General features: G+C 37.1%; 3 protein-coding genes across 4 annotated transcripts; 2 read left to right on the forward strand and 1 right to left on the reverse strand.

Annotated features, from left to right (window-relative positions):
* Window positions 1-2712: 2712 nt before the first annotated feature.
* LOC121990619 (NAC domain-containing protein 17-like) lies at window positions 2713-6330 on the forward strand. Its single transcript, XM_042544726.1, has 6 exons — window positions 2713-3131; window positions 3528-3805; window positions 3916-4242; window positions 4974-5502; window positions 5596-5658; window positions 5754-6330. The coding sequence occupies exons 1-6, from the start codon at window positions 2906-2908 to the stop codon at window positions 6140-6142; spliced, it is 1812 nt and encodes a 603-aa protein (XP_042400660.1). The 5' UTR covers window positions 2713-2905; the 3' UTR covers window positions 6143-6330.
* A 332-nt stretch (window positions 6331-6662) lies between these two features.
* Window positions 6663-15066, forward strand: LOC121990630 (polyadenylate-binding protein 2-like). 2 transcript variants are annotated; one of them, XM_042544735.1, is made up of 9 exons: window positions 6663-7272; window positions 9412-9530; window positions 9616-10272; window positions 10366-10443; window positions 10509-10598; window positions 11496-11630; window positions 13055-13231; window positions 13929-14132; window positions 14603-15066. In XM_042544735.1, the coding sequence occupies exons 1-9, from the start codon at window positions 7035-7037 to the stop codon at window positions 14846-14848; spliced, it is 1944 nt and encodes a 647-aa protein (XP_042400669.1). In that variant the 5' UTR covers window positions 6663-7034; the 3' UTR covers window positions 14849-15066. The 2 variants fall into 2 exon arrangements, with proteins under 2 accessions (XP_042400669.1, XP_042400676.1); XM_042544742.1 differs by having other exon boundaries at window positions 13932-14132.
* Window positions 15067-15637: 571 nt separating this feature from the next.
* Window positions 15638-17059, reverse strand: LOC122044900 (skin secretory protein xP2-like). Its single transcript, XM_042604964.1, has 2 exons — window positions 16805-17059; window positions 15638-16696 (listed from the first exon to the last, which is right to left on the reverse strand). The coding sequence occupies exons 1-2, from the start codon at window positions 17057-17059 to the stop codon at window positions 15638-15640; spliced, it is 1314 nt and encodes a 437-aa protein (XP_042460898.1).
* Window positions 17060-20664: the final 3605 nt, after the last annotated feature.

Consider the following 20664-nt stretch of genomic DNA (forward strand, 5'->3'; position numbering starts at 1 on the left):
AACCTCATTGCCTGACCCAGAAAGGCTTTCAACATAGTATCAGCTATAGAAACAAAGATAAACCTTCAATTATAAATCAAAATTCAGAAAAGAGGAAAAAGAACTTACCGAAAGTGAGTTGAAATAGGGCTTAGCCTAAAAATATGAAGTAATCCTTTCTCTAGTAAGGAAGTGTTGTCAAACTTCCGGTCCTGCAATCGCTTTAAGGCACGAAAATAACCTCGCTCCAGGTGATGATCTTCTAGATGAGGAGGTGGGGGTAATTTACGTTGCTAGTGAGTTGGCCAAGGCATGGGACTCGGAGGTCGGACAAAAAAGAACTATGGTTTTCATCCCTTGTGTGATGAGGAATGACCCTTAAGTAAGCCATGTCCAACTCGAGAGGAGAAGAATAATACTTCATTATTCATTTTCTTTGGATAGAAGAAGTAATGGAATAGTCAAGCAAACACATGAATTTGGTACAGACGAAACAAGATAACAACTTCAGTTAAAATTTTGAATGAATTTGACCCCAACTGATACAAGGGAATGAGAAAATACTGGAACACCTTGGTGAATAAAGCAAGAATAGGAAAGCATAATCCACTTAGCAGGTGACTTCGGAAGAAGGCCACACATCCTGGAGGAGGATGGTCTGGGCGATCATTCCCATTGGAAAGTATTAGGCCATGATCAACAGAAATCCCGTAGGTGGTCCGTAGTCGGTCTAACGCACCATTGATAAAGCTTGACTCCATGAACCTATACCAAAGAGTAGACAAAGACCTGCAACCATCACCAAACCAATACTTGGATTGACACTGGTAGAGAAAAGGGAGGGCCAAATGTAGGCTAGTGAGCGATAAACAACAAGAAAATAAGCAACTTACTCAGGGATGGAAACACAAAAAAATTCAAAGTGGAGACGACAAAGAGCGACATATACACGAACGAGGGTTGCACAATAAGATGACAACCCTCACAACCTAGTTTATATTTGCATGTGTCTGGTCAAGATTGTTGGATCTAGATCATCTAGAAAGTAGAGAGGATCATTGGCCGCCTGATCAACACATGAGTCATAACATCTCTAAATTATCATTGTGCTGAGGTAGATGCTTGGTCTTCCCTAGCTACTAGGGGTCACCTTATATTAATGTGATATAATCTTGGAGATAATGCTGCCTTTTGAGTTTAGATATCAGAGCTGATAAAAGTATATTCCACATTTAAGAGGTGTGACAGCAATTAAGGCGCATATCTTGTTAAAAGTCATGTTGGGATTTACCCTTGGCCACGTGTCTAGCAAATCAGGATGAAGAAGGATGTCTTGCCACATCATATTGGTTCAGTTAGTCAGACTTTTGTCTCTTTCGACTAGATTTAAAGGAGAGATTAGTGATAGGGGAGGAAATCATGAGGTGTCACATGGCCCGAGGGACAATAGTCTTGTCAAGATGGTGGTCAAAAGTCGAAAGCAATTGTGCTCTAATCATTGCCTACCCGAGACTTGACTCTTACTCCCAACTCTCGACTTCCTTCTCGGATGCTTGGATCCAATCTAGACTTGACTCCCCACTCATGACTGACCCAAAAAGGCTATAGTTGTTAGATATTAAAGTGAGGAACTGCCATTCATTAAAGACGTAGATAACGTAGTCGTTATCGTGAGAAAAGCAAAAAACACATACATTTATCCTGAAATAAAAGTGCATAAAAATCACTTATGCCAAGAATCGTGGGAACGATCGCAAGAACAGACAAGGGGAGAACAGAGAACGTGTAGGAGGAACACGATGACATGATCCTATAAAAAGTAATATGTCCTCATAAGAAAAGGTATGCACACATAATGTATTAAACACTAATTTCCCTAATATCTTTTACTTTTTTTTCGAAGATTCATTTAAGCGTATCAGAAAACTCCTAACATGCTCTTCTTAATGTATTTCTCATCCTAGGATCTTTGAAAAAGCTTCTTAAACTTACTAGGCTAGATGATCACCTAGATAAATAACCTAGTATACAATCATTAACAAGTTGACATGGACGTTTATAGAATGATGATAGTCTTCATAATAGTCTCCAAGAGAATGGAATGCTGATAGAAAAGTAAGGTGATCATGTAAAGGGTAAAATTGATTGCGTGGATCGAGACAGAGCAGAGCAGGTTCCAGGCAGTTTCCTCTGGGGGGGGGGGGGGGAATCAAATCCAGTGACCGGATCCACTAACAAGGAAGCCAATTAAGCATCGCCATTTGGCAAGGCATGAATTTGACCAAGCGACGAGCAGTTTTGACGCACGTAGGTTTCGGAACTCGGAGAACCACCTGCCGCTTCATGTTCGCATCGTAACAGCTGACAGCTGTCGTTAGTGGCCCCATTCAATTGCGCGCGTTGAAATTTGTTCATGGTTTGCCCTGAGATGCAGTTTCCCGTTCACATTGTCGAATGGGTGACCACATCTCTCTTTTTTTTTTTTTTTAAATAAGAAATAAAATATTCAAAAAGATTAATACGGACTAATGTTTCAACATCTCAATATTTTATTAATATTAAAATTAAAATACACCCAAGGCGGGTCAAAAGACTCCATTTAATTTTAATTTTAATTTTAATTTTAAAGAAAAAATTTAACAATAAAATACACATATTAAAAGAGTATTTCTACATTAATATAATTTTAATGGATATTTTTAAAAGCTATTAAATTAAAGGAGGAGCAGAGTAAAATTTTCTCGCTATTTCTGTCCACACAGATCTCGGAGAACAGGTAGAAAGGGGAGCTTGGATCAGGGAAGGGAGTGGCAGCACGCTTCGCTTCGTCTCGCCGATCGCCCTCGCCTGCTCTCCTCCTTCCTTGGTATTTGGCAAGTGGGTAGGAGCTCGATCGAGGGTAGACGGCGAGGAAAGCGGATAGGTGATGGGCGCAGCGAGGGACGTGGCTGGGCCTGCCGACGGTCTTAGCGCGCTGGCTGTGGATTCCGTTCTCGGAGAGTCCAAGTGGTGGCCGCCGGGGTTCCGGTTCCACCCCACTGACGAGGAGCTTGTTCTCTACTACCTCAAACGCAAGGTCTGCGGCCGCCGCATTAAACTCCCCATGATCGGCGACGTCGACGTCTACAAGTGGGAGCCCTGGGAGCTGCCTGGTATGCTGCGTTGTTCATGTGCTTTATTCTTCCCTTCTGTATTTGCATCTGAATCGAGTGAATCGAGAGGAAACAGTTCGAGCCCTAAATTAGTCAACGACTTTCCAAAATTTTTTTCCCCTATGTCGTGAAATTAATGTTTTTGTCCTTGGGAATACTCAATTGGTCTCACTATAGAACTATCCAAATTGGTCATTTGGTTGATCGAATGCCCCTTCTTACTTCTCGGAACACCTATCTGTTGTTTCACTCACTATCTTCTGAAGTAGAAAATAAATTGTATTTTAAATCTCCTTGTTCATTCAAAGAGGAATTGCAATGTCTAGTTTCTTCAAAGTTTACTTTTTTCATTTTCATTGACTGCCTAAATTATCGTGTCCTGGTTTATGTTTGCAGCGAAATCACTATTGAAGAGTGGTGACAAGCAGTGGTACTTCTTTAGTCCGAGAGACAGGAAGTATCCCAATGGATCAAGGGCCAATCGGGCTACCAATTTTGGCTATTGGAAGACTACTGGTAAAGACCGGACCATCTCTCAGAATGCCAAGGCCACGGGTAACAAGAAAACACTCGTCTACTACCATGGACGTGCACCAAAAGGAGAGCGCACTGACTGGGTGATGCACGAGTATACCATGGACGAGCAGGGGCTCTCATGCTATAACAATGTGCAGGCAAGTCTTGGTTGAAACACGAAACAAATTTGTCATAACTCTTACATCCATTTTCTGTTTTAAGTTGCTCGCTGCATGGTTCTTATGGTCCAGTTTGAATCCATGCGCAGGATTATTATGCTCTTTACAAGGTCTTCAAGAAGAGTGGACCAGGTCCTAAGAATGGAGAGCAGTATGGAGCACCCTTCATGGAAGAGTGGGCAGATGATGTAGTGGATGAGAGTTTCAGGAGCTTGGACAACATAGAATTGACAGTGGATCATCAGAGCACTGCAGTATCAGTGACCGAGCCTGTTCTGGATGCGAACTCTGCTTGCAGAATATCTGATGGTGGGAACACTCTTCCAGTGGATGATCTAGAGGATCTTCTGCTAAACTTATCTGATGAGCAGGACATGAACAGACAGTATTCTGAATCCACTGCATATGTTGCAGAGGTATATATAGATTTATTTCGTTTGGTTTTAATTTAACATTTAATCTAGTCTCAAGTAGTAACCTTATACAAATGATGCATGAAAAGAGCATAAAATTCAACACGAGGCAGAATCCCATGAGCCAAGCACAACCATCAACTGACACACATGGCACACTTTATTTCTCGTGCATCTCCCTTGTATGACGCTATGCTTGGAAACAAGCAACACATGTACACTTGTGCCTCGTAAAGGGTTGGTCTTTGAATTTTTTTAATTAAAAAAAAATGATAATCTTAGTTAGCCTCATTGACTATTCCTGAAGTGACCGGTCCGATCCCATGGAAGTTTCTCACGGGTCACCAGGATAAATCGTGAAGTGCACGCAACGGTTAGTCCAGAAGCCTAGCATCCTTTGGTTATGCCCCTCATTTGGAGGAAAGATTCCTGCAAATACGCTGTCGCTGGGGTTCGGACCACGGGTGCCTAGGTGACCTAGCATCCTTTGGTTATGCCCCTCATTTGGAGGAAAGATTCTTGCAAATACGCTGTCGCTAGGGTTCGGACCGCGGGTGCCTAGGTGACAACTTGAATGTCCTACCGGGGCACCATAGCCCTGGGGACGAATTTCTTTTAATTAAAGAAGTAAGAGAACAACACATTTAAGATCCATGATTTCTTTGATATATGAATCGATTACCTTGAAGAGTATTCCACATTGAGTTGGTTTTTGACCTGGTCCTTTCGTGCAGATTGATGTTGAAACAGAATTTGGAAAGTGTAATTCAAGCCTGCTTTTAACTGAATCATGTTCTTTTGAAGACAGTCTCATTTTGTCTGAACTGAGCACCTTGGATGACAACTTTCAAGCACCTGAACAAGTTTCTTATGCACATCCTGTCGAAAATTGTGAGATGCCTTCATTAACCTATAACCCCGAACTATCTCTACTGCAGACTGATGAAGAGTTCTTAGAAATCAAAGATTTCATTGATCCAGAATCCATCATATTTGGGGAGGATAGTTTAAGTAACAGAGAATCAATAGATGGACCTGATGGTTTATTTGGATTTGACCTTTATTTCGATGCACCCATGGTTTTTGAAGATCATTACAGTCCACTGGTTGTGCCAGCACAGAACTTGTATCTTGATGACTTTGGTGATGATGGAATACTAAATCAACCATCTCTAACAATTACTGAACTTTGGAACCATGATCATGGTGTCAGTGTTTCAAACACCAATGCAAATCAGGTGTTCATAGGAACATCAACTTCAGGTGTTTGATCATTTTGCTTTTACGTGATTCAGAATTGTACAACATTTGTATTACTTGGACACTCCCTAATGTGTTCTTTTTATTTATACCCAGATGTTGCTCATGCTTCTTCATCATCCAACCCAAGTCAGGTCTTCTCAGCATTGCCGACTTCAGGTTTTTATATGATTCAAAATACATCGCCGCACAATTTTAGGCAATATAATTGTTCATTGTGGAGTTCTGATTTTTCACTGCTACTTGATACACAGGCGTAGCATATGCGGCTACATCACTCAATATTGAGATGGCACAAGGGCAAAGTTCCCATGTTGGATACCACTCGGGATCATGGTTAACCTCCGCACTCTCAACCGTCTTAGACTCTGTGCCCAGCGGTCCTGCACTGGCATCTGAGAATCCATTCCTCAGCAGGGCACTCGAACGTGTCTCAAGTTTTAGAGGAGGTCAGATTGGACCTCGTCATCCAAACACTGCAACAGATGGACAATCTTCTATTTCAGGAAGAAGGCGCAGCCACAACAGTAGTTTCCTTCTCATCTCATTACTGGTTGGTCTTAGTGCCATATTCTGGCTTTTCATTGTAGGTGCTTCAGTAAAAATGTTCAAGGGGTTTTTCGCCAGGTTCAGTTCCTCCTAAACATCAATTACTTAGAGTTGGTGCTGAAACTCAAGTATTGAATGGGTCCATATGTAATCAGAAAGGAAGTTCTACTTTTACTTCCAGATTTAGATGGCTTATGTATTCAGTAAAAGTTGCACGCTGAATTTGCCTCGTTGAGGCCTCACAGGAAGCATTTTAACGTGTGGTTTTCCTGTTTGTCGATACTTGGCGTGATGGCTGTTGATACTGGCTTTATCTCTCTATTAAATAACTGATTTGCTCGACAGAAATTAAATTACAGATTAATTTTTTTTTATTAATATATGATTAATAAGAAATAACCAACTAAATGGGTTATTTAACGTTGGATAAGACTATGTGCTTGTGGAAACTTCCTGCAAACGTGGCACCCGACTGTTGGGTTGCTGAATCATTTTACTTGATTTTTAGTGACTAATCAATGACAATATGGACGGCAGAGAACCCCAGCCCATCTCAATCGGACGGTTCATATCGGAGAGCGGGTTCGGGTCCACCAGCTTTTGACCCGTAATAAGAATCCGGGACCGTTCGAGACGGCAGACCGCGGTGCAGTTGCCAGTTGGGCGGCCCCTCCCAAACCTTCCCCTATCTCTCTCCCTCTTCATCTTCTTTTCTTTGTATCTCTGCCCTTTCCTCTCGATCAACAAAAAATCCCCAAAAAAATCGGAAAACCTCTAAAAATAACCAGCTATATTTCTCGATCCCACGATCGTTATCCCCTTTTCATCAGTCGAAAAATCTCACAGAATAGTGGAAGGTTTGTTATTGTTTCGCCCCGGTTGCGTGATCGCTAGGGTTTGCTCTATCAGCGAGAGGGAAAGGATAAAAAAAGAAAAAAAAAGAGAAAAATATATATATATAGATAGATATATATATATCGAGAGAGATGGCGCAGGAACCGATCGAGCAGCAGGCGGCGAACGGGGTGGTCAGCGCCGCAGGAGGGAACCAGCCCCCTTTAGCGTCGCTCTACGTGGGGGACTTGCATCCGAATGTGACGGAGCCGCAACTATTCGAATTTTTCAGCCAGATCGGACCGGTGGTGTCGGTGCGCCTCTGCCAGGACGTGGAGACGAATCGGTCTCTGGGCTATGCCTATATTAACTACAGCAACCCCGCGGATGGTGAGTCATTCTTGTTTTAACTCAGTTCTAGGAAGTGTTTGTTTTTCTTAATGCCGGATTACATATTGTTTATGTTGGTTTTGGAAATTTTAGATTAACAGTTTACTACTTTCAATCTCTATCAAGGTTATTAGTTTTTTTTTTTTTGTTAATCGGATGGAATGTTAAATTAATGCAAGCTTCCAGCTCAAATATGGGTATAGGAAGAATGCACTTATCCGGACAATGCTAATGATGTGACAGCCTTTGGGGTTTTCACTAGGCTGTGTTTGGACGTCAAATATTCTACAGGTTGCATTGGACTATTTTAATCTTAATGAATTATGAAATGAAGTGAGAAAAAATTCAATGTGTAAAATATCCAATTACTTTGTAGCAAGGTCCTTAACTTTAAGAAAGAGCCCTAAGGTACCATCAGCCTTGGTTTTTTTGTGCTCTCAATTAACTAAGATCTTAGGCCTTCAATTTTCTAGTCATCATGATACTATGTGGCTACTAAGAAAAACCATATCTAGCCATTTTATTCTGTTTGATCGGACAGAAACTTTAATCATAAAAGAACATGTTATATATGCAGTTAGAAAAACCTCAAATATATAACTGGGAGTCGTAGTCTTGGATGATATGGTATTAAGTTTCATTGTATCAAGAATGATAATTGCTGTCAGGTAATGGAGGATTATGATTAGTATGCTGATACCATTTTGGCTGTTGAATCGTTTACATGCAGTGCCTTTATACCTTATTCAACGTTGTGTATCAGCGCATTCAATTGACTTATGTCTTAATTTTGTTAATTCATAGGAAATATTTGCAAGGAAAATATAGAATCATCAATTGTGTGGAAGGATTTCTTCTTGCAGGAAACGCTGATAGGAATCATCATCATCATCTGTCCTGAGTGATTGCCATATTGTAGTTGTGTCTATATTATGTGTAATTGATGGGAAATTGAGAATATCCGCATTGCAGTTTCATTTATCACATGAGAATTTGATTATCTAACCTTCTTTTTTGGTTTTATAATATCTCTCAAGACAAGCCTGAACAATTGATTTAGTGTACTTCTCATTTACTGTGCTTCTATTGTTTGACATAAGCCTCTTTCGATGGAAAAGAGTTGAGAGTTATCTTAGTTTTCTACTTTTCTTGTTCTTGTTCTTGCTCTTGTCACCCTTATGCATTGCTTTAGCCATCTAATAGCTGGCCTTGGCAGCCCATCAAATGGGTTAGAAAGAACTACTAGAATATTTAATCTTACTTGCAGTTCTTACATATTTTTTAGTCTACTTTATAATTATTTTCCTTTTTTTGCCTTCTGCTTGCTTCCTCTGCGCCCTTCATTATATCTGCACATGCCCTTTATCAGCCTTAGGTAACCATGACTCTACAAAGCAATGTGGAAAGTTAGATGTTAGTTGGATACAGCTGCCGTCCAATTCAACTATTACTAGTTGTGATGGCCACACATTGTTGCCGTTGTGATAGTACCTCATAGCAGTATTGCCTTATGAGGGCAGCAGTGATTCTTGTTAATGGTTGCTTTATATTCCAGTTCAGTTGGGCGATTTGTAAACTCTTGATGGGGAAACAAAAAATATGCCCCTGCTGTCACCATTTTATTATCACTTTCCTCTAATTACTTGCTATAATGATCACTATTATTTATCGTATGGATTATATTTTGCTTGATTTTCCAGATTATCAACAGTCTTTAGCACTGTAAAACTTATTTTCCTTAATGGAAAATGAAAAGAAAATCTTTTTGGAATGTTCTTTTTCTGTCTTAATCTCTTGCTGTTTGGTTTCCCCAAAATTAACATGAGAACCTCACTGGAGTTTGTGTTTGGTAGACCTTGGATCAAGAATAATCTCTGGAACACTAGGACCGATTTTCCTTCAATCTTTAAAAAGTATCCTTTGATTGTTCTTGGGCTATCTCCACATAGTGCCATTTGGTTTTAAAAAGTATTTTTAGTGCTTATATTATGCTTCAATACCCTTGTTGAATAACTTTCTGCATACTCATTAATAATTATCTTCATGTTAGATCATGGATTTGATTTTTATGTTGCCATTTGTTTTCCAGATAGCATTTTTTTTATTGTTCTTGGCCTCTGACTATCGTTTGATTGTCAGCTGCAATGGCTTTGGATGCGCTGAACTTCACTCCTCTTAATAATAAGCCCATTCGTATTATGTATTCAAATCGTGACCCTAGCATTCGTAAAAGTGGGTCTGCAAATATTTTTATCAAGGTATTGAACAATTTTTGTTGCACTTAATTTTTTGGGTATGGCAACCTTCTTGAGCTTCTTTAATTTGTTTACTTCTTTTCTTCAGAATCTAGATAAAACAATAGGCAATAAAGGACTACATGAGATCTTCTGTTCTTTTGGCAATATTTTATCCTGCAAGATAGCTACAGATGCATTTGGCCAGTCAAAAGGCTATGGTTTTGTACAATTTGATCAAGAAGAAGCTGCACAAAATGCCATCAACAGGCTAAATGGCATGCTTGTGAATGATAAACCAGTTTATGTTGGACCTTTCATTCGCAAGCAAGAACGGGAAAACTCTGCAGAGAAGACAAAATTTTGTAATGTCTTTGTCAAAAACCTTTCAGAATCCACTACAAAGGAGGACCTAGAAAATATTTTTGGAAAATATGGTAAAATCACTAGTGCAGTTGTTATGACCGAGGAGGATGGAAAATCAAAGTGTTTTGGATTCATCAATTTTGAGAATCCGGATGATGCTGCCCAAGCAGTTCAAGAACTCAATGGGCAGAAATTTGATGACAAGGAGTGGTACGTAGGAAAGGCTCTGAAAAAATCTGAAAGGGAATTAGAATTGAGGGAAAAGTTTGTCCAAAGTGCCAGGGAGACATTTGATAAGTACCAAGGGCTTAACCTATATTTGAAGAACTTAGATGACAGTATTGGAGATGATAAGCTGAGAGAATTATTTTCTGGGTTTGGGACAATAACTTCTTGTAAGGTACTTTTTCTACACTTTCAATTTTTGCTCGAACTGTTTATTACATTACAGTACCTTTCTATTGGATATGGTCGATATGCAACTGAGTCACAGGTTATGCGGGAACCAAATGGTGTGAGTAAAGGCTCTGGATTTGTTGCTTTCTCAACTCCCAATGAAGCAGCTCGAGCTGTAAGTTCTCACTGTTTTTGTATTTTGAAAATAGTAAACTGAATCTTCTTTCTGTATTTTGTTAGTTGGCAGAGATGAATGGAAAAATGGTTGGTGGGAAGCCACTATATGTAGCACTTGCACAACGTAAAGAAGAAAGAAAAGCTAGGTTGCAGGTATTCAATTTGAATCTTTTCTTTATCAATCCATCAAAGTTGCACATGAAGCAGTTGATGCTTAGCTCGGTTGTTAGGAACCTGAATTATAAACCTTTAAATCGAAGGACAATATGATGCATTTTGACGTATTATCATGTTTGAATGATACTACTTTCTAGATATTTAGTTTGATGACTCTTGTGCTAAACTGCTTATCAAGAGGCAATATGTTCACTAATTCTTGAACAGAATGTTGTCCTGAAATTCTTGGTTACTTAAAATTGCATGCTTGAAATGTAATTGATTTTGTACATGTGTGGGGAGTTGAATGAATGGTATAATGTACTTTTTTGCTAAGGCAGAAACTGCTTCTAAAGAATGGAGTTTTTGTTTTATTTTCCATTCAGTTGTAATAATCCTTTTGTAACTTTAATTAACTGTTAACTTTTTCTTTTTTTACTTTGATCTAGTATGACACTGACATTACTAAAACATGATTTCACTTCCTATAATATTCTTGACAATGAACAGTGAGTACCTTATCAACATAGTTCAAGATGCTTTATTAATCAACTAGATACGGGAGATATCCCTTCAATGTATAAATGTCTTTCTCAATTTCTTTTATATACAATGGCCACTAATATTGGGAAATGGTCATCACCAAGAATTAAGCTTTATGACTTCAAACTATAATTAGATTTTCACCCTTTGACCTTGTCAGTGTACACTTCTGGGTAGGAGTCCAGGATGCACCAAAAAGCTTGATTATGCCGTGAATTGACCCTTTTTTTTAGTTTCTCATTGTTCTAAGGTTTTCTCTCTTTCAATAGATTGTATAAAATATTTGGCATATATGAGTCTGCATTGGTTGCTGTCACATCTGATTTCAACTATCTGGGCTATATTTTCCAGGCACAGTTTTCACAAGTACGTCCAGCAGCAATAATGCCTAATGTTGGTCCACGTGTTCCCATCTATTCTAGTGCCCCTGGTATGGGGCAACAAATATTTTATGGACAACCTCCCCCTGCCCTTGTTCCACCACAGGTAACTGCTTTGTTATTGTATGCTTGATTACATCCTGTGTTGGGACAAATGGTTGTCGTTGATGATGATATTTACGTCCTATTTGTAGTGCTTGAGAGTCTCGGGAGTGGGGACTCTTGTTTTTGGTAATCAATAGTTCTACATGATACTTTTTAGTTGATTGACTGCCTTAAGAGTGTTTATTATGCACAAATTGGGCTTGTACATGGTAAAATTATGCTATGGATTGTTGAGTTTAAATAGTAAACTTGATGCCTATGTTTTTAGGATTGGTTAACTTTTAGCAAAGTTTATATTTCAGATGCCAATTCTTACTATTAATTTATGCTTATTTATTGACTGCTGACTAACTACTGGTTGAGGTTCGTACTATATAATATCAAACTTATCTGCTTTTTTTACATTACAAGATGTGGCATTTCAGGCATTCTGTTACTGCAAGTTTGGTTTATCCTATATATTGATTCTTCTTCTTTATCTTTCAATCTTAGGTTTGTGCATTCTTGTAAAGCTGTTAGTCCTCTTAATTTTGATGACAACGCTCGTTGATGCTTTCTCTTATTGCCAAATTCATCTATTATATTTACATTGATGTTAAAATTAGTTTATTTCCTTTATTCCCTGAGCCAAATGCTTTTTTGGAACTTTGGTGAAGAATTTTTTATTCATTTAATTTGCTATTTTTCAATTTCTTTTATACCAATTTCCTTTATTGCATTTAAGTAAATTTTGAATCTTTTTGAATTTCATATGCTTATTAAACATTTGATTTACCAAGATAAATCAGGCTCTGGACCATCTTTTAGTTAACTTTGATTATTGATTTTTGTGGTAGGAATTTTATATGAAACATAAGTTGGTATTAAATTCAAAAGGGTGCAAGATTTTGAATATGGGAAAAGGTGCAATTAATCAATTTACAAACAGTCATATGGGCTGAATGCTGAACTAGGGAATGAATAGCAACTAGTTATTAGTCATGCTACTGTGTAATACTTTTGGTCAAGACAAGCAGTATCTCTAGTATGCAAGTGCTTGAGCTTATTATTATTATTATTATTATTTAACTTTTTGTATTTGGATTTTGCTCCTTTCTAAGACCAAGTTGTTTTCATGCTTTCTAAGTTGCATTCTTGTTTTCCTTCTCTGTTTGCAGAATTCATGCTTTAAAATTAGAACTCCCTGTAGAATGAGTGTATGTTGGTATTTCGTAGTGCAGGGTTTTGGTGATCTTCGTTCGTGTCTTGTTTCAAATACTTTTGATGCTTCTACTGTCACATGCATACTGTACATAATTGATATGACATTCTTAATCAGTGCTTTGCTTTTAGGGTTGTTTAATATCCATGGTTCATCTACTTTGTAGCTAGCAACATGGTTTGCCAAACTTAAGTCCTTTCTACTTACCACCATTTCATCAACAGCCAGGTTTTGGGTTTCAGCAACAGCTTATTCCTGGAATGAGGCCTGGTGGGGCTCCCATCCCAAATTTTGTTGTTCCCTTGGTCCAACAAGGTCAGCAGGGGCATCGACCGAGTGGTAGACGTTCTGGAGGCGCTGTGCAACAAATGCAGCAGCCAATGACTTTAATTCAGCAACAGGTCTGTAGTTAATGTTTCAAACTTTGTTGCCTTCTGCAGCTGAGACATACTGTGGGAATTAGAACTATCTAGCTCAAATTTTTCAGAAAAGAGTCTACAGTAGTTAAAACCCTTATATTTGTTAATTTTTAGAGGTTTTGTATATAATTCATTATCATATGAAACCTTGCAAGGAAGTCAGTTGCTTGTATGGTTGGTTTTGTAGCAATTTATTGAGCTGTTATGCTAAGCAAGTAGATGCTTGAAACAAGCAATTATAGTAATAAATTAACCAATTGTTTTCAAATCATTGTTGGTGGAACATGATGATGATTGCATAACTCCTCTATTCTATTAGCCAAGTCTCATTGGATGGAGAGAAACTGATAGTAGCATGCTGACGTGATGAGAGAGAACAATTTACTACATATTTGTGTTTCATTTGCAGTAGCAGACTTGATACTTATACTCTTTTAGGTGTATGCTCAATCTATTTTCTTCTTGAATTGTACTTGCTCAATATTGAATTTCTGCTGTATTATCTGGTGCTCAACTAATTGCAATAGTGTGCCGATATATCCTTTTCCTGCCCCTTGGCACTTGCAGTGAGAATTATCAAAGTTTTGTGTTTTCTTCTCCATGGATAATTGGAACTTTCATAAAGCATGATCCACATGGTGCAAAATGGTTTGATATTAACTAAAATATTTGTGTACAGCAGATGCTTCCGAGGGGTCGTATCCAGCGCTATCCTCCTGGCCGCAATATTCCTGATGGTCCAATGCCTGGTGTTATTGGAGGTATGATCTCTCCATATGACATGGGAGGTTTTGGTATGCGAGATGTTCCCATTCCACAACCCATTCCAATCGGGGCATTGGCTTCAGCACTTGCTAATGCAACTCCAGAGCAGCAAAGAATGGTATTGATCTCTTTATTCATGTGCACCTCCTTTGTTTTGTTTTTTTGTTTTTTTTTTGTTTTTTTGTTTTTTGTGATACTATTTCCTTACATATGCTTTGAGCTGCCATGCCAGTTGTGATACGGGCAAGCTATTCACTCAGAGTTTCCTTTGTACATTAACATCTGAACCAAGCTCTGTTAAAATCATTACACAGATAACATTGGGTTTGTTATCAATTTTAACAGACTAACACTAATGCACAAGTATATTAGTAAATCTACAGTTCTTTGGAGGTTAACTATCAAAACATCTTGGTCAACATTTATATTCCGCATGATCACAACGGGCAACAATCTTCCATTAATGGAATGCAGTTTGACCGTTGTGTGCAAATTAGATAATTTTGAATGTCTTTTATTTTTTTCCCATAAATAAATATGTTTTTGTTTTGCCATGTGGCTCTATAGTCTATGATCCATTGCTTGCAGATGCTTGGTGAGAATCTCTACCCTCTTGTGGAACAACACGAGCATGATCATGCTGCCAAAGTTACTGGAATGCTGTTGGAGATGGACCAAACTGAAGTGCTCCATCTGCTGGAATCGCCAGATGCGCTGAAAGAAAAAGTTGGCGAGGCAATGGAAGTCCTGAGAAATGTCCAGCAGCAGCAGGCGGTGACTGCGCCGATCGATCAGTTATCAGCGTTGTCGTTGAGCGATGGCCTTGTTCCTTGATGCAAAACCAACGTTACTTTTCTCCATTTGGTTGCCATTGTGGAAGACTGAAACTTGTGGACTATTTGGTTTTCTTACGATTGAGATGATGTGTCATGGGATTGGTTTGCGACCGACTGTTGAAGTTGTCTGCTTGCATGTGTTGGTTGATGGACTGTGCTTTGTCTGTCGAACCCTTCCAATAATTAAGATGAAATTAAAAAAAAAAATTGCTCAAATTCTAATATCTATAGATACGTAGTATGTGCATAAGATCAATTATTGAATATAATATTTTTTTCTCAATGATTTAGATGGATATTTGAGGCTTCGACAAGTATAGTGTTCTCCCTGTTCTCGATTTAGTCGTGCGCGAACGGGTTAATTATGACAGGTATGGCTGTGCGGACCCAGGTCAAGATTAGACTGGGTTGAGAACAACTCACAAGCTGGCATGCATATGACCCAACTCTAAATTGTAAGTGCAAGCACAGCATGATTCCTTGCGAAAAGCCTTACGACATGAATAAGACTTCCTAAGGATTTCAACAATACTATTCTCTTCTCTTGATCTCTTATGTATTCTTTAGTCAGTTAATCTCATAGTATAGTTGAATGTTGATGGTTAGAAGAAGATTAAGTAACTTACCACTTAGGTAAGTAAACGTGAGAGTGCATGAAATCATCAGATACTTGTGTAAGTTTATACATTTTAATTTCAAAAGATAATTCCAAGTACTTCATTCATTGATTCGACTGTCTACAAATTAAAGAAAGATAAATGCAACATCATTGGACTGAAGGGAGCTCCTACTCTATATCATCAGGCAAGCTATCTAAAAATGTCATCATCGTCCCCTCCATGTTAAAATCCATATCGAGATCCAAATCGGCGAGATCAAACACCAAGTCGGAGGGATCGAACTCCAAAGAGGGATACGAGCTGATAGCCGGAGCTAGAACTGGAGCAGGAACCGGATCCGGATCCGGAGCTGGAGCCGGTGCCGGAGCTGGAGCAAGAGCAGGAACCGGATCTGGAGCCTGAGCTGGAGCTGGTGCCGGAGCAGGAGCAAGAACCCGATCTGGAGTCAGTGCAGGTGCCAGAGCAGGAGCCGTAGCCGTAGCCGGAGCTCCGGCAGAAGCAGGAACCGGAACCGAATATAGAGCTGGAGCTGATGCCGGAGCAGGAGCAGGAACCGGATCTGGAGTCGGTGCAGGTGCCAGAGCAGGAGCCGTAGCCGTAACTGGAGCTCGAGCAGGAGCAGGAACCGGAACCGGAACCGGAACCGATGGAGTCAGTGCAGGAGCAGAAGCCGGAACCGGATCAAAGAGATCGGGGGGCGGAGCAGGAGGATATATGAGTGAATGAAAAGAAGGAGGGATGCGGATGCCCATTCTCTGCATGCTCTCGGCGTAACTCAACATCACTGTCGTCCTTTTGACCCCGGGATGATCAAGATAGCCACCGACGATCTCCGGTAGAGGAATATTGTAGTTCTGTGACTGTGAGCATGGATAAGCGGCCGGTAGAGGAATACTGTAATCCTGTGAGCATGGATAAGCGGCCGGTAGAGGAATATTGTAATCCTGTGAGCATGGATAAGCCGCCGGTAGAGGAATATTGTAGTCCTGTGAGCATGGATAAGCCGCCGGTAGAGGAATATTGTAATCCTGTGAGCATGGATAAGCGGCCGGTAGAGGAATGTTGTAGTCCTGTGAGCATGGATAAGCGGCCGGTAGAGGAATATTGTTGTCCTGTGACTGTGAGCATGGATAATTATAATGTTGCAGCTTAGCCATGCTCGGAGGTTTCTTCTTCTTCAAGCAGTTCCAAAAATTTTTGATCTCGTTATCGGTGCGACCAGGCAACTGCAATACAAATTGTAACAGTTAGTCGGCATCCAGATTGTACTAAAATGGAAATGAATACATCAGAGATAAATAATAGGAATGAATTTATACGGACAGTGGACTTACGTGTGCCGCGATCTTAGACCACTTATTTCCCATATTCGCTTGAAGTTGAACGATGAGCTCTTCTTCTTCGGGTGTAATCGGACCTTTCCTCAGATTAGGTTTTAGATGATCGAGCCATCGCAATCGACAGCTTTTGCCGCATCGATCGAGTCCGGTGGCTTTGGCGATCGCATTCCAATTTCGCTCACCGTGTTCCTTGACGTACTGGAAGAGAACTGCATCTTCTGCCTCTGTCCAGCGACGTTTTTTCTCCATCGGAAAGAACACTCCCAAACGTCTAATATGAAAAAACACAATCGAAAATAAATAAATCTCAGTGAGAAACAAAAAACGATGAAGGAAAAGATCCGCAGTCAGGCCAAGACATTGAAAAGCATACCTAGATCGCCGCAGGGGATCGCCGATGCAGGGAGAAGGAAACAAGGCAGCGCGGCGGCGGTAGGGCTGAGAAAGAACTGGCGGGAGCGGGGGGGAAGTCGGCGGCAGCGAGAAAGAAAATAAAAATTGCGGTTGACAAAATTTAAAATTTTATTTATAAAGAAAGCAGTTAGTGATGGACAGTTAGTGAGAGACAGTACTAAATGAATCCGTTGCAAGATAAAAATTTAAAAACTAAAAAAAAAAAGTTAATAAAAGTTTTAAAAATACTTCTTTATTTTTTAATATCTAATTTTAAGGGGAAATTTTTTAAAAAATTTAGAAAAATAAAACAAAACAAAATTTAATTATTTTATCAAAAAAAATTATTGATAATTTTAAAATTTATATTAAATTAATATTGTTTATTTTGAATGAACTTTTAATTTATTTATATATATTTTTAAAAACTAGAATTCACTTTTGTATAAAAATAATTGATAAAAGCTGAGTTTTTTTTTAAAAAAAAACTAAAATAGCTGAATTTTGTAAAAAAGAAAAAAACGGATATTACGATTGCTGTCCGTGTGAGGAGATTTTTTTTAAAAAAAATATACCTGAAGTATAATTGAAATATATTTAAAATTAATATTGTTTATTTTGAATGATCTTTTTAATTTATTTATATATTTTAAAATAAGTTAGATTATGAAAATCTTTGATAAAATAATTAAGTTTTATTTTATTATTTTTTTATAATTAAATATTTAAAAAGAAAAGAAATTAAAATTATAAGTTAGATTAAGCTGTTTTATTAACCTTCTTTTATTTTTTTTATTAAAATTTTTAAAATAAAAATTAATATATATATATATATATAATAAATTTAGCCCTATGAAAATTTTAAAATTTGATAAAATGCTGTTGTCTGATTTTTTTTTTTTCCTTTTTTCCTATTTTCAGTTAAATAATTAGATTTTCAAAGTTTTATAATAAAAAAAATATAGTGTCACACTGGTGACTCTAGTCACTTAAAATTTTATGAACAAGTGAAAGAAAGTCCATTAATTTTGACGGATTTTTAAAAAATAAGTTAAATTAAAAAATAATAAGATAGATTCCTTCAACCTTTTTCATTTTTTTCTTAAAAATATATAATAAATTTTATAATAAAAAAAAGACGGCAGGGTGAAGTTTGAGATTGCGGCAAAATTTAAAAACTAAAAAAATAGGTTAATAATAATTTTAAAAAATACTTTTTAATTTTTAATATCTAATTACAAGAAAAAAAACAAAATTAATAAAAAAAATAAAGATAAAATAAAACAAAATTTTAATTATTTTATCAAAGATTTTTTATTCCTAATTTTAATTATATAAAATTTATATTAAATTAATATTGTTTATTTTGAATGACCTTTAAATTTATTTAAATATATAATTTAAAAAAAATGAGTATTGAAATTACAAAATTAAAAATATAGATAAATTTAGAAGATTACAAAAAACCCATGATAAAATGCCTTGATTTCATATAGAGTTTTCTGATTTAATAAATTTATAGTGTTACACTGATAATACAGTCAATTAAAATTTTATGAACAAGTGAAGGAAAGTGCATCTATTTTTATGGATTTGGTAAGGATGCCACAATATATTTTTATGGATTTAATAAAAAATAGCACAGCGTCCGTTAACCTTTTTTATTTTTTCCCTAAAAATATATAATAAATATTATAATTGTATTTTGTCAAAAATGAGATAACTTATCTAGGCTAAGAAACCAACTCGTGACCCATTATGTAAGTAATAATGCCGTTTTCATGAGCTACATGTTAAGTAATCAATTGTGGCAAAAGGTATGAATATGTTCGTGGTTCGTCTTCGTGCCCGTCAGTCCATCCCAAAGTCAATATGGAAGAGGTAAATCACGGACGGCTATTAACATTTGAAATAGTGACTAGCACATAAGGGATTTACCTCAACTTTATTGAGATTCGAACCCTAGACCTCATTATGATAACACCTCATATGCTAGCTACTAAATACATCTGAGGGGCCTGTACAGGCTAAGTAATCAATGCTGGTTCAACTAATTGTTTGATAAACATATATAAAATATCACTGGCTAGGATGTTTAATACATAATCAACCATTCTGTCTTGCGCAAGGTCCTGAACAAGAAAAATTGTGAGGATCCTAAGACATTTATAACAGACTCCCAAACATTAAGAATCTTATAGGTCTAATATGAAAACAATCACACGTTAGATTAAATGGTCTTTAATCGAAATCCTTTGCATAGCCTAAATAATTTTAAATTGCACGTAAATTTCAAAAAAAGAAACACTAAAATAGTTAAGGAAAGATTGATCATAAGCATGCATGTCTTGGTTGAGTCTGATCGAGTACACAAAGCCCCATCGTAGAAAAAAGCATACAATAAGAGATAGGGTTGAGAAAAAAGATGGGTTAAATCGAACGAATTGATCCAACTAAAAATTCGATTGGGCTATCTTGAAATTTCATTTTAAAAAAAAAACGATTATATTCATTCGATTTCAATTTTAAATTTCTTATACAGTTAAACATAATAAATGGAAATAAAAAAAAACTAATAGATAAACATAATAAGTAAACTTATAAATCTCTAATTAACCAGTAAATCTTTTATGATATAAAAAAAATCGATTAATTTGATTTTTTTTAATGAAATTAATTAATATTTTATGGGTTTGCTTTATTTGGATTTTATTAAAAAATTTAGTTGGTTTGAAGAAAATTGATTTGTTCAATTTCGACTAATTTAATTTGGTTCAGTTTATTTTAACCGATCAATTTCTAATCCCGTTTGAATAATAAATGTTTATCTAAATCTAGATAAAATATAAGTTAAAATACCTTTAAACCCTTTGTTTTCTATTCCATAGCATTTTGCCCCTTTGTATTTAAAAAAACAATGTTTAACCCCCCTTTCACTAGAAGTTAAAGTGAGAAATCTTATAAAAGATAATTATGCCCTTGGCTTTTATTTTTTATCATTTTTAATAATAACCTCAAGAGAAGAAAATCATATTGAATTGACTATTATATCTTTCAATATAAATCCTCATAAAATTAATACATGCACCAGCATAAATAATAGAAAAATAGTAATTCTGAAAGGGATAACTAGCCAAAAGTTCATTCCACCATTTTCACCAAACAAAAAAAAAAAGACGATAAATGGGGTTTGCCCAAAAACTCATTCATACATGAGACTAAGGACTATAGTACTAGGATTAATCTCATCAAAACTATCTAAGGCGAAAATGAGTTTTCCCAAAACCCATAACTCGATGTAGGAGGCTCAGAACCAAAATTACTCATCATCTATACCTTTTGTACACTCTCATCATTCACTCCACGTTTATGTTTCATAATTGCGAATTCTCTAGGTCATTTAATGAATTTCAGTTAAAATTCATTGATAGCCTTTGCTAGTTTTGATGAGACCCAAATCA

Source organism: Zingiber officinale, chromosome 1B (genome assembly GCF_018446385.1).
Source record: "Zingiber officinale cultivar Zhangliang chromosome 1B, Zo_v1.1, whole genome shotgun sequence".
In the NCBI taxonomy this organism is placed as follows: domain Eukaryota; kingdom Viridiplantae; phylum Streptophyta; class Magnoliopsida; order Zingiberales; family Zingiberaceae; genus Zingiber; species Zingiber officinale.